Source organism: Eubalaena glacialis, chromosome 7, assembly GCF_028564815.1.
Source record: "Eubalaena glacialis isolate mEubGla1 chromosome 7, mEubGla1.1.hap2.+ XY, whole genome shotgun sequence".
In the NCBI taxonomy this organism is placed as follows: Eukaryota; Metazoa; Chordata; class Mammalia; order Artiodactyla; family Balaenidae; genus Eubalaena; species Eubalaena glacialis.
The window spans coordinates 13,678,393-13,694,165 of NC_083722.1; the positions used below are offsets into that span (position 1 = coordinate 13,678,393).

Here is a 15,773-nt window from a genome sequence, read left to right on the forward strand (position 1 = left end):
TGGCTCCTGAAATGAATACATTTCAGAATACCTAGACACTCATTATCTCATTTAAGCTTCATATTCAGCCAGTGAGATTTTTATCTAGCAAAGGACTTATGTGAAAAGAATTGTAGTGTTTCTTATTTATTCTTATTTAGATTCAGGAAAAATCTTCTCAATTACAGAATAATTTATTTACTCTTAAATGACAGTATTAGTGCGTGTTTTAATCCAAGTTTCCTAGAGATTTGTCAAAACTAAAATTTTAAGCACATGAAAGCAAATGCATCTTGTTTCTTTTATCATGAAATCAAATATATGTTTCAAATCCACTAACGGGGTTGTGAAACTTTTTATGAACATTTAGCTGCTGTTTTCAAATTAGTCCCTTTATTTTGTGTCAGGAAAGAGACCCTGAGGTTTGAGAATCCCCTTGTGTGGTCCTTTCATTCTGTCCCCAAATGACACCTACTAATTCACCCTGGAGACTTTGTCATCAACCAGCCTCTCCAGCCCTAACCCAGCTATTCCTAACGCTTGGTTAGGCCTGTGGACTGTACTTATTTGGGGACATTGGAATTTCTATTTATTTGCTTTGGCCCTAGACTTTTTTTCTTCTATTTCAGGTGATGGGGAAAGTGCCAACAATTTCCATTAATAAGACAGAAGGCTGCCACATATACCTCAGTGAAGATGCATTAGACTGTGAGATTGTGAGTGCCAAGTCATCTGAAATGAATATACTTATCCCTCGGGATGGTGATTATGTAAGTACTTTTTAAAAGACTGTAAAGAATTTTTCATTATTAACATTCTTAGAGACTGATTAATCACCTCCCACCCTTTGAGCTTCCTTTGTAGAATAATTCACAGGCAGGAGAGGAATTCAGAGAGTGGCCTTTCACCTATCTGCTCCCCTGTTAGTTTCTTGACTATGCCCCGTCCTGGATTTGTGATTCTCAAAGCATTTTCCTAATAATTACCTTAATGGGCTAGCTCTTATCAAATAGTACACCAGGCATCTGAGTTCATATTATTTAGGACTAAATATTTTCCTTTGCTATGGTGGAGGCAAACAGAAAAGAGGGAGAAATGCTTTGGGGGAAAAAAAGGAGGGAAAGGAGGTAATAATAAGTGGACCTATTTGTATAGGTATTCTTATGTCAGTGCTTCTCAAACCCAGCGTAAGAATCAGCTGGGAAGCTTGATGAAAATACCAGTTCCCAAACTTCACACCCAGAGGTTAGATTCAGAAGGCTTGGAGTGGGCCCAGGAATCTGTAGTTTTAATATACCCAGGTGATTCTGATATTATCAGTCCATCCAGTGACCCTTCTAAGAAATGGTAGCCTAAGCCACCATGTATTTTCTTTGTCTCCTCTCCCCAACAAAGCAGTTTCTAAAAGAAGCAAGCAGATATTCTCACACATTGAAAAGGAAGTATAAATAAATACATTTTCTGCATCATGCAGTGTGATGGACTTGCTGATTGTTGCCATTTGAAAGCAAGTTATCGCTTCCTATTAGTTGTTGCTTTTTTTTTTTTTTTTTATGTGGACCATTTTTAAGGTCTTTATTGAATTTGTTACAATAGTGCTTCTGTTTTACCTTTTGGTTTTGTTTTTTTTTTAACATCTTTATTGGAGTATAATTGCTTTACAATGGTGTGTTAGTTTCTGCTTTATAACAAAGTGAATCAGTTATACATATACATATGTTCCCATATCTCTTCCCTCTTGCGTCTCCCTCCCTCCCACCTTCCCTATCCCACCCCTCCAGGTGGTCACAAAGCACCGAGCTGATCTCCCTGTGCTATGCGGCTGCTTCCCACTAGCTATCTATTTTACATTTGGTAGTGTATATATGTCCATGCCACTCTCTCACCCTGTCACATCTTACCCCTCCCCCTCCCCATATCCTCAAGTCCATTCTCTAGTAGGTCTGTGTCCTTATTCCCGTCTTGCCACTAGTTCTTCATTACCTTTTTTTTTTTTTTTCCTTAGATTCCATATATATGTGTTAGCATACTGTATCTGTTTTTCTCTGACTTACTTCACTCTGTATGACAGACTCTAACTCCATCCACCTCACTACAAATACCTCCATTTCGTTTCTTTTTATGGCTGAGTAATATTCCATTGTATATATGTGCCACATCTTCTTTATCCATTCATCCGATGATGGACACTTAGGTTGCTTCCATGTCCTGGCTATTGTAAACAGAGCTGCAATGAACATTTTGGTACATGACTCTTTTTGAACTATGGTTTTCTCAGGGAATATGCCCAGTCGTGGGATTGCTGGGTCGTATGGTAGTTCTATTTGTAGTTTTTTAAGGAACCTCCATACTGTTCTCCATAGTGGCTGTATCAATTTACATTCCCACCAACAGTGCAAGAGTGTTCCCTTTTCTCCACACCCTCTCCAGCATTTATTGTTTCTAGATTTTTTGATGATGGCCATTCTGACCAGTGTGAGATGATATCTCATTGTAGTTTTGATTTGCATTTCTCTAATGATTAATGATGTTGAGCATTCTTTCATGTGTCTGTTGGCAATCTGTATGTCTTCTTTGGAGAAACGTCTATTTAGGTCTTCTGCCCATTTTTGGATTGGGTTGTTTGTTTTTTTGTTATTGAGCTGCATGAGCTGCTTGTAAATCTTGGAGATTAATCCTTTGTCAGTTGCTTCATTTGCAAATATTTTCTCCCATTCTGAGGGTTGTCTTTTGGTCCCGTTTATGGTTTCCGTTGCTGTGCAAAAGCTTATAAGTTTCGTTAGGTCCCATTTGTTTATTTCTGTTTTTATTTCCATTTCTCTAGGAGGTGGGTCAAAAAGGATCTTACTGTGATTTATGTCATAGAGTGTTCTGCCTATGTTTTCCTCTAAGAGTTTGATAGTGTCTGGCCTTACATTTAGGTCTTTAATACACTTTGAGTTTATTTTTGTGTATGGTGTTAGGGAGTGTCCTAATTTCATACTTTTACATGTACCTGTCCAGTTTTCCCAGCACCACTTATTGAAGGGGCTGTCTTTTCTCCACTGTATATGCTTGCCTCCTTTATCAAAGATAAGGTGACCATATGTGCATGGGTTTATCTCTGGGCTTTCTATCCTGTTCCATTGATCTATGTTTCTGTTTTTGTGCCAGTACCAAACTGTCTTGATTACTGTAGCTTTGTAATATAGTCTGAAGTCAGGGAGCCTGATTCCTCCAGCTCCATTTTTCGTTCTCAAGATTGCTTTGGCTATTCGGGGTCTTTCGTGTTTCCATGCAAATTGTGAAATTTTTTGTTCTAGTTCTGTGAAAAATGACAGTGGTAGTTTGATAGGGATTGCATTGAATCTGTAGATTGCTTTGGGTAGTGGAGTCATTTTCACAATGTTGATTCTTCCAGTCCAAGAACGTGGTATATCTCTCCATCTATTTGTATCATCATTAATTTCTTTCATCAGTGTCTTATAATTTTCTGCATACAAGTCTTTTGTCTCCTTAGGTAGGTTTATTCCTAGGTATTTTATTCTTTTTCTTGCAATGGTAAACGGGAGTGTTTTCTTAATTTCACTTTCAGATTTTTCATCATTAGTGTATAGGAATGCAAGAGATTTCTGTGCATTAATTTTGTATCCTACTACTCTACCAAATTCATTGATTAGTTCTAGTAGTTTTCTGGTAGCATCTTTAGGATTCTGTATGTATAGTATCATGTCATCTGCAAACAGTGACAGCTTTACTTCTTCTTTTCCGATTTGGATTCCTTTTATTTCTTTTTCTTCTCTGATTGCTGTGGCTAACACTTCCAAAACTATGTTGAATAATAGTGGTGAGAGTGGGCAGCCTTGTCTTGTTCCTGATCTTAGTGGAAATGGTTTCAGTTTTTCACCATTGAGGACAATGTTGGCTGTGGGTTTGTCATATATGGCCTTTATTATGTTGAGGAAAGTTCCCTCTATGCCTACTTTCTGCAGGGCTTTTATCATAAATGGGTGTTGAATTTTGTCGAAAGCTTTCTCTGCATCTATTGAGATGATCATATGGTTTTTCTCCTTCAATTTGTTAATATGATGTATCACGTTGATTGATTTGCGTATATTGAAGAATCCTTGCATTCCTGGAATAAACCCCACTTGATCATGGTGTATGATCCTTTTAATGTGCTGCTGGATCCTGTTTGCTAGTATTCTGTTGAGGATTTTTGCATCTATGTTCATCAGTGATATTGGCCTGTAGTTTTCTTTCTTTGTGACATCTTTGTCTGGTTTTGGTATCAGGGTGATGGTGGCCTCGTAGAATGAGTTGGGGAGTGTTCCTCCCTCTGCAATATTTTGGAAGAGTTTGAGAAGGATAGGTGTTAGCTCTTCTCTAAATGTTTGATAGAATTCGCCTGTAAAGCCATCTGGTCCTGGGCTTTTGTTTGTTGGAAGATTTTTAATCACAGTTTCAATTTCAGTGCTTGTGATTGGTCTGTTCATATTTTCTATTTCCTCCTGGTTCAGTCTCGGCAGGTTGTGCATTTCTAAGAATCTGTCCATTTCTTCCAGGTTGTCCATTTTATTGGCATAGAGTTGCTTGTAGTAATCTCTCATGATCGTTTTTATTTCTGCAGTGTCAGTTGTTACTTCTCCTTTTTCATTTCTAATTCTATTGATTTGAGTCTTCTCCCTTTTTCTCTTGATGAGTCTGGCTAATGGTTTATCAATTTTGTTTATCTTCTCAAAGAACCAGCTTTTAGTTTTATTGATCATTGCTATTGTCTCCTTCATTTCTTTTTCATTTATTTCTGATCTGATCTTTATGATTTCTTTCCTTCTGCTAGCTTTGGGGTTCTTTTGTTCTTCTTTCTCTAATTGCTTTAGGTGCAAGGTTAGGTTGTTTATTCGAGATGTTTCCTGTTTCTTGATGTAGGCTTGTATTGCTATAAACTTCCCTCTTAGAACTGCTTTTGCTGCATCCCATAGGTTTTGGGTCATCGTGTCTCCACTGTCATTTGTTTCTAGGTATTTTTTGATTTCCCCTTTGATTTCTTCAGTGATCACTTCGTTATTAAGTAGTGTATTGTGTAGCCTCCATGTATTTGTATTTTTTACAGATCTTTTCCTGTAATTGATATCTAGTCTCATAGCGTTGTGGTCGGAAAAGATACTTGATACGATTTTAATTTTCTTAAATTTACCAAGGCTTGATTTGTGACCCAAGATATGATCTATCCTGGAGGATGTTCCATGAGCACTTGAGAAAAATGTGTATTCTGTTGTTTTGGGGTGGAATGTCCTATAAATATCAATTAAGTCCATCTTGTTTAATGTATCATTTAAAGCTTGTGTTTCCTTATTTATTTTCATTTTGGATGATCTGTCCATTGGTGAAAGTGGGGTGTTAAAGTCCCCTACTATGATTGTGTTGCTGTTGATTTCCCCTTTTATGGCTGTTAGTATTTGCCTTATGTATTGAGGTGCTCCTATGATGGGTGCATAAATATTTACAATTGTTATACCTTCTTCTTGGATCAATCCCTTGATCATTATATAATGTCCTTCTTTGTCTCTTGTAATAGTCTTTATTTTAAAGTCTATTTTGTCTAATATGAGAATTGCTACTCCAGCTTTCTTTTGATTTCCATTTGCATGGAATATCTTTTTCCATCCCCTCACTTTCAGTCTGTATGTGTCCCTAGGTCTGAAGTGGGTCTCTTGTAGACAGCATATATACGGGTCTTGTTTTTGTATCCATTCAGCCAGTCTGTGTCTTTTGGTGGGAGCATTTAATCCATTTACATTTAAGGTAATTATCGATATGTGTGTTCCTATTCCCATTTTCGTAAATGTTTTGGGTTTGTTATTGTAGGTGTTTTCCTTCTCTTGTGTTTCTTGCCTAGAGACGTTCCTTTAGCATTTGTTGTAAAGCTGGTTTGGTGGTGCTGAACTCTCTCAGCTTTTGCTTGTCTGTAAAGGTTTTAATTTCTCCATCAAATCTGAATGAGATCCTTGCTGGGTAGATTAATCTTGGTTGTAGGTTTTTCTCCTTCATCACTTTAAGTATATCCTGCCACTCCCTTCTGGCTTGCAGAGTTTCTGCTGAAAGATCAGCTGTTAACCTGATGGGGATTCCCTTGTGTGTTATTTGTTGTTTTTCCCTTGCTGCTTTTAATATGTTTTCTTTATATTTAATTTTTGATAGTTTGATTAATATGTGTCTTGGCGTGTTTCTCCTTGGATTTATCCTGTATGGGACTCTCTGTGCTTCTAGGACTTGATTAACTATTTCCTTTCCCATATTAGGGAAGTTTTCAACTATAATCTCTTCAAATATTTTCTCAGTCCCTTTCTTTTTCTCTTCTTCTTCTGGGACCCCTATAATTCGAATGTTGGTGCGTTTAATGTTGTCCCAGAGGTCTCGGAGACTGTCCTCAGTTCTTTTCATTCTTTTTTCTTTATTCTGCTCTGCAGTAGTTATTTCCACTATTTTATCTTCCAGGCCACTTACCTGTTCTTCTGCCTCAGTTATTCTGCTATTGATCCCTTCTAGAGTATTTTTAATTTCATTTATTGTGTTTTTCATCATTGCTTGGTTCCTCTTCAGTTCTTCTACGTCCTTGTTAAATGTTTCTTGCATTTTGTCTATTCTATTTCCAAGATTTTGGATCATGTTTACTATCATTATTCTGAATTCTTTTTCAGGTAGACTGCCTATTTCCTCTTCATTTGTTAGGTCTGGTGTGTTTTGACCCTGCTCCTTCATCTGCTGTGTGTTTTTCTGTCTTCTCATTTTCCTTATCTTACTGTGTTTGGGGGGTCTCCTTTTCACAGGCTGCAGGTTCATAGTTCCCGTTGTTTTTGGTATCTGTCCCCAGTGGCTAAGGTTGGTTCAGTGGGTTGTGTAGGCTTTCTGGTGGAGGGGACTAGTGCCTGTGTTCTGGTGGATGAGGCTGGATCTTGTCTTTCTGGTGGGCACGTCCACGTCTGGTGGTGTGTTTGGGGGTGTCTGTGGCCTTATTATGATTTTAGGCAGCCTCTCTGCTAATGGATGGGGCTGTGTTCCTGTCTTGCTAGTTGTTTGGCATAGGGTGTCCAGCACTGTAGCTTGCTGGTCGTTGAGTGAAGCTGGGTCTTGATGTTGAGATGGAGATCTCTGAGAGATTTTCGCCGTTTGGTATTACGTGGAGCTGAGAGGTCTCTTATGGACGAGTGTCCTGAAGTTGGCTCTCCCACCTCAGAGGCACAGCCCTGATGCCTGGCTGGAGCACCAAGAGCCTTTCATCCACATGGCTCAGAATAAAAGGGAGAAAAAATAGAAAGAGAGAAAGAAAGAGGATAAAATAAAATAAAATAAAATAAAGCTATTATAATAGAAAATAAGAAAAAAATTATTAAGAAAAAATTTATTAAGAAAAAAATTTTTTTAATTTTTTAAAATAAATTTATTAATTTTTTATAACAAAAAATAAGAAAAAAATTATTAAGAAAAAAATTTATTAAGAAAAAATTTTTTTTATTTTTTAAAATAAAAATTAGGAAAATAAAGAGAAAAAATTTTTTTTAGTTTTTTAAAATAAAAAATAAGGGAAAAATTATTAAGAAAAAATTTATTAAGAAAAAAAATTTTTTAAGTAAAAAAAAAAAAAAACAACGGACGGACCGAACCCTAGGACAAATGGTGAAAGCAAAGCTATACAGACAAAATCTCACCCAGAAGCATACACATATACACTCACAAAAAAAGGAAAAGGGGAAAAATTAATATATCCTGCTCCCAAAGTCCACCTCCTGAATTTGGGATGATTCGTTGTCTATTCAGGTATTCAACAGATGCAGGTACATCAAGTTGTTTGTGGAGCTTTAATCCGCTGCTTCTGAGGCTGCTGGGAGAAATTTCCCTTTCTCTTCATTGTTCGTACAGCTCCCGGGGTTCAGCTTTGGATTTGGACCCGCCTCTGCGTGTAGGTCGCCTGAGGGCATCTGTTCTTTGCTCAGACAGGACGGGGTTAAAGGAGCAGCTGCTTCGGGGGCTCTGGCTCACTCAGGCCGGGGGGAGGGAGGGGTACGGAGGCGGGGCGAGCCTGCGGCGGCAGCGGCCAGCATGACGTTGCACCAGCCTGAGGCGCGCCGTGCGTTCTTCCGGGGAAGTTGTCCCTGGATCACGGGAGCCTGGCAGTGGCGGGCTGCACAGGCTTCCTGGAGCGGAGGTGTGGAGAGTGACCTGGGCTTGCACACAGGCTTCTTGGTGGCGGCAGCAACAGCTTTAGCGTCTCATGCCCGTCTCTGGGGTCCGCGCTGATAGCCGCGGCTCGCGCCCGTCTCTGGAGCTCGTTTAAGCGGCGCTCTGAATCCCCTCTCCTCGCGCACCAGGAAACAAAGAGGCAAGAAAAAGTCTCTTGCCTCTTCGGCAGCTGCAGACTTTTTCCCGGACTCCCTCCCGACTAGCTGTGGCGCACTAACCCCTTCAGGCTGTGTTCACGCCGCCAACCCCAGTCCTCTCCCTGCGATCCGACCGAAACCCAAGCCTCAGCTCCCAGCCCCCGCCCACCCCGGCGGGTGAGCAGACAAGCCTCTCAGGCTGGTGAGTGCTGGTCGGCACCGCTCCTCTGTGCGGGAATCTCTCCGCTCTGCCCTCCGCACCCCTGTGGCTGCGCTCTCCTCCGTGGCTCCGAAGCTTCCCCCCTCCTCCACCCGCAGTCTCCCCTGCGAAGGGGCTTCCTAGTGTGTGGAAACCTTTCCTCCTTCACAGCTCCCTCCCACTGGTGCAGGTCCCGTCCCTATTCTTTTGTCTCTGTTATTTCTTTTTTCTTTTACTCTACCCAAGTACGTGGGGAGTTTCTTGCCTTTTGGGAGGTCTGACGTCTTCTGCCAGCGTTCAGTGGGTGTTCTGTAGGAGCAGTTCCATGTGTAGATGTATTTCTAATGTATCTGTGGGAAGGAAGGTGATCTCCGTGTCTTACTCTTCCGCCATCTTGCCCAGACCCCCCTACCTTTTGGTTTTTTGGCCAGGAGGCATGTGGGATCTTAGCTCCCCAACCAGGAATCAAACCCACACCCCCCTGCATTGGAAGGCGAAGTCTTAACGCCTGGACCTCCAGGGAAGTCCCTAGTTGTTGTTTCTTGAAAGTAGAGAAGTAAATCCAGGGATCATTCCCTCTGGTTCTAACTGTGCAAGGAAGCAGTGAACTGGGAAGGATGGGAGAAAACGTAACTTAGGCACACCTTTGAAAGAGGACCCCCCCATTAGCCTATGTGTCAATCACCAGCCGTCTACACTGCATTCAGCACTCAGGTTAATCTCCTTAGGCAGACAACTAGATTGCTGCCATGTTCTCCTTTCCCCACCTGCCAGTGAGCACTACCCAGGCACACACCACATATTGCAGTTCAGAATTCATTGTTTAAGTCTAAAAAACAAAACTCCACAAGCATTGGGCCATGCTTCACTAGGTATCTGGACAGCCTAACCCTGAGCTAGAGAAGTATCTCCTCTTGGGCTCTCCACCTAAAAAAAAAAAATACTGAAGAGCTAAAGCCAATACAGAACAGCTTCAGAAGAGGAAAGCTAAAAATTAAGATGATTCCTGGCCTTTGCAGCTGTTTAAGCAGAAGGCTCAGCTTCATGGAAACTGGCTGGAACTGCTAAGAAAAGCAATGGGGGTTTGGACGAGCACTCCAGACTAATTAAACTAGAATCCCTGGATGTGGTATCCAGACATCTGTATTGGTTAAAGCTTCCCGGGTGATTCCAGTGTGGAGCCAAGATTGGGATCCACTGACCTAAAGGATGAGTATAGCTCAGAACCTGAGCTTTTATGCTGAAAACGTAAAGTCTCCCCTCTATAGGTGAATTATCTTGTGCCTTCAGTCCATGGCCCACTTCATGCATTTTCCAACTGGGGGTAGTAGGGAGCAATACAGAGGTCCTGCCATGGACATTGTAATCTCGAAGTAGATGGTGGGGATGATTCATCCTGAAAGGAATCAGTCTCCCAGAGAAGGTCTGTCATCACATTACTATCATGTCACTCCCAAGAAAGACTGGGAACAGCTGTAGTGCAGTTACCATGAAAGAGGTGCCTCTTCTCTGGAGCATTCTCCACCTGGCTTGGTACTTAAGAGCAAACACCAAGCCTGGTTTATTCATCAAGAAGAGCCCCAGAAAGGATGTTAGACACACACACACACACACACACACACACACACACACACACTAGGTTACTCAGACTGTGGCTTCTTTGCTTTCTCTTAAGACTATCGCAGATTTCACTCAAGGATAATTCACCACTCATGATAGAAAGGGCCTTCCCTTTAAAGTAGTTAAATAAATAGCTTCTTCCAAAAGAAACAGCTGGACCCAACATCTAGGAAGATACGTGTTAGTGTGTGTATTCCACTAGATGTGAAACATCACATCTCACCGACAGATGAGCACAGGCACCAGCTTATCACACTGTGGTACAGGAAGTCCAGGGGTGTCACAAAGCCATGGCTAAGGGGGCTGCTCCTCAGCTTCCTTTTCTGCCCTCTTCTGCAATGACTGGGGAATCACTCTCTGGGGAAAGGAGAGATCCCAAACTAATTTTATTTTGACTCTTCTGCATTTTTCTTTGTGTGTGTGTGTGTAGGGGTGTGGGTGGAAGGGGGGCATGTATTCTCCAATGGGAAGAGTAGGAAAGCAGGATGAAGGGTAACAAGTTTATATATAACTTGCAGCACATTTTTATATTTCATCAAAGGGTAGACATAACGCCGGGATAAAGCCCTTATTCAGACTGAGGGCCAGCAGCCTTGGCATCCCCTTGGAACTTGTGGGAAATGCAGATTGTCATCCTCTTTCCCAGATCTACTGAATCAGAGTCTGCCTTTCAGCAAGATCCCCAGTGCATGTTTGAGTTTGGTGCAGAGTCAAGGGTAAAAATTCTAAGGTTTGAACTTTGACTGCTCAGAGGCTTGACCTCTCAGGCCTCTGTTTCCTGTAGATGGCATCTCAATAATATCTAGCTCTTAAAGTTCTTGCAGAGATTAACTGAGTTCACATATATCTGGTGCTTAGCAGAATGCCTGGTTCTTAGTAAGTGCTAGCATCAATGAGGATGCTGGCAGGCAGTCACAGAGCTGACACATGACCATGCATCGCTCCCTGATGCAGGTTTGGGTTCCATAAAATGTCTTTGTCCATCATGTGACACTAATCAGCCTTCCATCTGTTTGCAAAGCCTTGGTTTAAATAACTTTGTTCTTCTGGCCTTTTTCCAGAGAGAATTTCCCGTTCCTGAACAGTTCAAGACAGCATGGGATGGATCCAAGTTGGTCACTGAACCTGCAGAAATTATGGTTTCTGAGAGACCACCGAACCCCCTGACCTGAATCCTCCCCATCAAAAAAACAAACAAATAAAAGCAGCATTAAAGACCTAGAAGTTGCAGTAGCACCTAGCTTTAGCTTTGGCCTCCAACAATTCTGTGCTATAGAAACAGCATAATTTCTGGCACGCCTTCGTGGGCATTTTGGAATATTTAACGTTTCTTCATGATTTGCCTTTGTGTGTGATTTGAGTTTCACATGATGACTTGTGAGCATTATACATTTAAAGGGAAAAAAGAGAATTCTGTTCCCCTCATATCACTATCACAGTAGTTAAGAGGTAAAATTGCATGACTCACTTTTACACTTATGTTTTATTGCTAGTTGAAAAATAAAACCTTTGAGAATCTAAGATGCACATTTTAATCTTTTAGACAATCTCCATATATGTGGTAGTAGTATGCTCTAAAAATGTACGATTTTTGTTTTCTTCTTTTTACCACCTTTATCAGCATGAATACACTGTCAGCCTGAATACATATTTCAACCCATGTTTTTAAAAAAACATAAGTTCCATACTAAGAACCATATCCAGTTTCTTGGTCCTTGGAAAGACCTTTTTTCTTTGCAGTTACCAAAAACCAAAAGTAAACTCTAATGATTTATCTTAAATATTTTTCTGCCATGTTACTTGGAAAACTTTTACTTTTCTGAGATTTTTATGCCAAAAGATTGATAGGAAAAAGCAGGGTGTTTTTTGCTCTATAATACCTCACAATTTTGCTCTAGGAACAAGCTCAGTTGTTATTTTCCAATTTTAAACCTGTGAAATATCATATGCCTTGTAAGTGATGTCTTTAATGTTTTATTATAGACTTTCTTCTTTTCCACTTGCCAGACTCGCTAACCAGTCTCAAAAATTAAAATGAAAAAGCCATAGTTATATTGCAACTTCTAAAACCTAAGGAATTGTTTGTTGACTTGGCTTGCTGCTCCTGTTTTGCAGTATTGATAGTACATGCTTTTTCAACAGAAGAGTAACTCTGATATTCCTTTCTATCTTTTTAGTACATAGTGCTGAAAACCTGCAACTTCTTGGATTACATGTAATGAATTCTAGTATAATGCTTGCAGACCCAGTACAAGCATATATATTGTGCCTAGTACAGCCTTTGGAATACATCATTTCCGTTTTTTAAATATCTTCTATAACCGTATAGTATTCAAATTACTAATGCTTCTGTACCACAGTTTTGCTAGAAAAGTTTTTGTCCATATGAAGAATGTTGTGGCTTTAGTAAATACCTTTTTTTCAACTGTAAACTTATTCTGAAATAAAGTAAAATTCTAATTGTTTAAATACTGTGATGAATTCAGGGTGTTAAAATTTTTTTCCTCTTTGATTTGCGCCTTGCTCATATGTCAGCTTTAGGAAATACAGCTGAGCTTTTCTAGTTGAATTAGAGAATTTATCCAGCATGTCATCAGCTTCCCTGAAGAATAGCTTCTTCTAGATAAATATCAGATAAAGCCATTTTCAGTTGGAAGAACTGTCAGAAGATTCTAGAATCAAGTTTTTTTAAATATTGCATTAATTTGAGGTGTACAGCATAGTGATTCAGTTATATTTTTTGCAGATTGTATTCCATTATAGGTTATTACAAGATATTGAATATAATTCCCTGTGCTATACAATAAATCCTTGTTGCTTATCTATTTTATGTATAGTAGTTTGTATCTGTTAATCCCATACTTCTAATTTATCCCTCCCCTGCACTCTCGCCTTTGGTAACTGTAAGTTTTCTATGTCTGTGAATCTGTTTGTGTCTTGCATATATCACTAGATTCATTTGTATTATTTTTTAAGTTTTATTCATTTTTGTTATTTGTATACATATAAGTGATATATAGTATTTGTCTTTCTCTGACTTATTTCACTAAGCATAATATTCTCTAGGTCTATCCATGGTGCTGCAAATGGCAATATTTCATTTCTTTATTGCTGAGTAGTGTTCCATTGTATATGTATACCGCATCGTCTTAAGCCAGTCGTCTGTTGATGGGCACTTGGTTTGTTTCCATGTCTTGGCTATTGTAAATAGTGCTGCTATGAACATTGGGGTGCGTGTATCTTTACAAATTAGAGTTATTTGTTTTTTCCGGTTATATACTCAGGAGTGGGATTGCTGGATCATATGGTAGTTCTATTTTTAGTTTTTTAAGGAACCTCCATACTGTTCTCCATAGTGGCTGCCCCAATTTACATTCCCACCAACAGTGTAGGAGGATTCCCTTTTCTCCACACCCTCTCCAGCATTTATTGTTTGTAGACTTTTTGATGATGGCCATTCTGACTGGTGTGAGGTGATACCACATTGTGGTTTTGATTTGCATTTCTCTAATAGTTAGCAATGTTGAGCATTTTTTCACATCTCTGTTGGCCATATGTATGTCTTCTTTGGAGAAATGTCTATTTAGCTCTTCTACCCATTTTTTGATTGGGTTGTTTGGGGTTTTTTTTGATATTGAGTTGTATGACCTGTTTGTATATTTTGGATATTAACTCCTTGTAGGTTGCATCATTTGCAAATATTTTCTCCCATTGCATAGGTCTTTTTGTTTGTTGATGGTTTCTTTGCTATGCAAAACCTTTTAAGTTTGATTAGGTTCCATTTGTTTATTTTTGCTTTTATTTCTTTTGCCTTGGGAGATTGATCTAAGGAAATATTGTTACAATTTATGTCAAAGAATGTTTTGCCTATGTTTTCTTCTAGGAGTTTAATGGTGTCATGTTTTATATTTAGGTCTTTAAACCATTTTGAGTTTATTTTTGTGTATGGTGTGAGGGAATGTTCTAATTTCATTGATTTACATGTAGCTATCCAGCTTTCCCAACACCACTTGTTGTAGAGACTTGTCTTTTTTCCATTGTATATTCTTGTCTCCTTTGTCATAGATTAATTGATGGTAGGTATATGGGTTTATTTCTGGGTTCTCTATTCTGTCCCATTGATCTATATGTCTGTTTTTATGCCAATACCATGCTGTTTTATTATAAGATAAATTTATTATTTTTTTGACCAAAGTGCAATGATTTTTAAATCTTCTTAGACAGCTATGAAAAAAAAGTATTCAAGAAAATAAAATACAAATGGAAATTTTAACCATTAGATTTCTTCTACCATTGCTGTTTTTATTACTGTAGCTTTGTAGTATAATCTGAAGTCTGGAAGGGTTATACCTCCAGCTCTGTTCTTTTTTCCCAGGATTGCTTTTGGCAATTCTGGGTCTTTTGGGCTTCCATATAAATTTTAAGATTATTTGTTCTAGTTTTGTGAAAAATGTTGTGGGTATTTTGATAGGGATTGCATTACATCTGTAGATTGCTTTGTGTAGTATTGTCATTTTAACAATATTCTTTTAATCCAAAAACACAAATTATCTTTCCATTTCTTTGAATCTTCTTCAGTTTCTTTTGTCAGTGTTTTATAGTTTTCAGCATATAGGTCTTTCGCCTCCTTGGTTAAGTTTATTCCTAGGTACTTTTTTTTACATGATTTTAAACAGGATTTTTTTTTTTTTACCTTCTCTTATATTTCATTATTAGTGTAAAGAAGTGCAACAGATTTCTTATTAATCTTCTATACTACTACCTTGCTGAATTCACTTATTAGTTCTAGCAGTTTTTGTGTGGAGGCTTTAGGGTTCTCTACATAGAATATCATGTCATCTGCAAACAGTGACAGTTAGAATCCAGTTTTATAATTCAAGGCCTCTTCACTGAGAAAATCCCCTTCATTGATCTTTGTTAATGTAAACATCCCAGAAAATAAATGTAGTTTATAAATGTAATAGAGTATTATATGTACTATGTAATTAAATATATAATATAAATAACTTTTAGAATAAATTTATAAATTTCTGGAGGAAAAAAATTTAAGTGACAAGAAAAGACTATTTTTAAAACTGCTATATACCTATTACATAGTAATAATTTTATAATGAGAAATAAGTTCACTGAAAATTCTTGGAATCTCTCACCCAGCTTTGGACTTGGCATCAGCCTTTCAAAATACTTCATTGAAGATATTGAAAATCTGCATTTGAGGTTCACAGAATTATTTTACCAGCCTTGATGCCTTAAATCACCTACTGGCTTTTTGAGTAGGTTGGATTTATTGAAAAAGAAAAAAACAAAAACAAAACCTTTGGCAATGTATAGGAAAACAATTACCAAAGACAACACTGCATTTCCAATATGTTTTTTTCTTGTACTTTGTTGAATTCCAGTGTTACCAATGCTATGACCTAATAAATGTTGTCAAAGGAGTAAGAAATCCATACTTTGCAGAATTGCATGTTGTACACATTCACAAAAAGTCAAAACAAAAATGTGTCAGAAAAATTAAATGCCAAGGGTCTCCTATCTCTCTTTACTTTGTAATAATACAAAGTATCATTTTATATGATCAAAATGATGAAATAATCCAAAAGAGTCCTCGTTGCCTT

General features: G+C 38.6%; 1 protein-coding gene across 1 annotated transcript in view; it reads left to right on the plus strand.

Moving 5' to 3' along the window:
• CAP2 (cyclase associated actin cytoskeleton regulatory protein 2) overlaps nt 1-11,807 on the plus strand; it is a 148,380-nt gene extending 136,573 nt beyond the window's left edge. The window contains exons 12-13 of the mRNA XM_061194845.1: nt 609-749; nt 11,217-11,807. Coding sequence (XP_061050828.1) covers nt 609-749; nt 11,217-11,327 — 252 coding nt within the window. The 3' untranslated portion in view covers nt 11,328-11,807. The remainder of the gene's footprint in view (nt 1-608; nt 750-11,216) is intronic.
• Nucleotides 11,808-15,773: the final 3,966 nt, after the last annotated feature.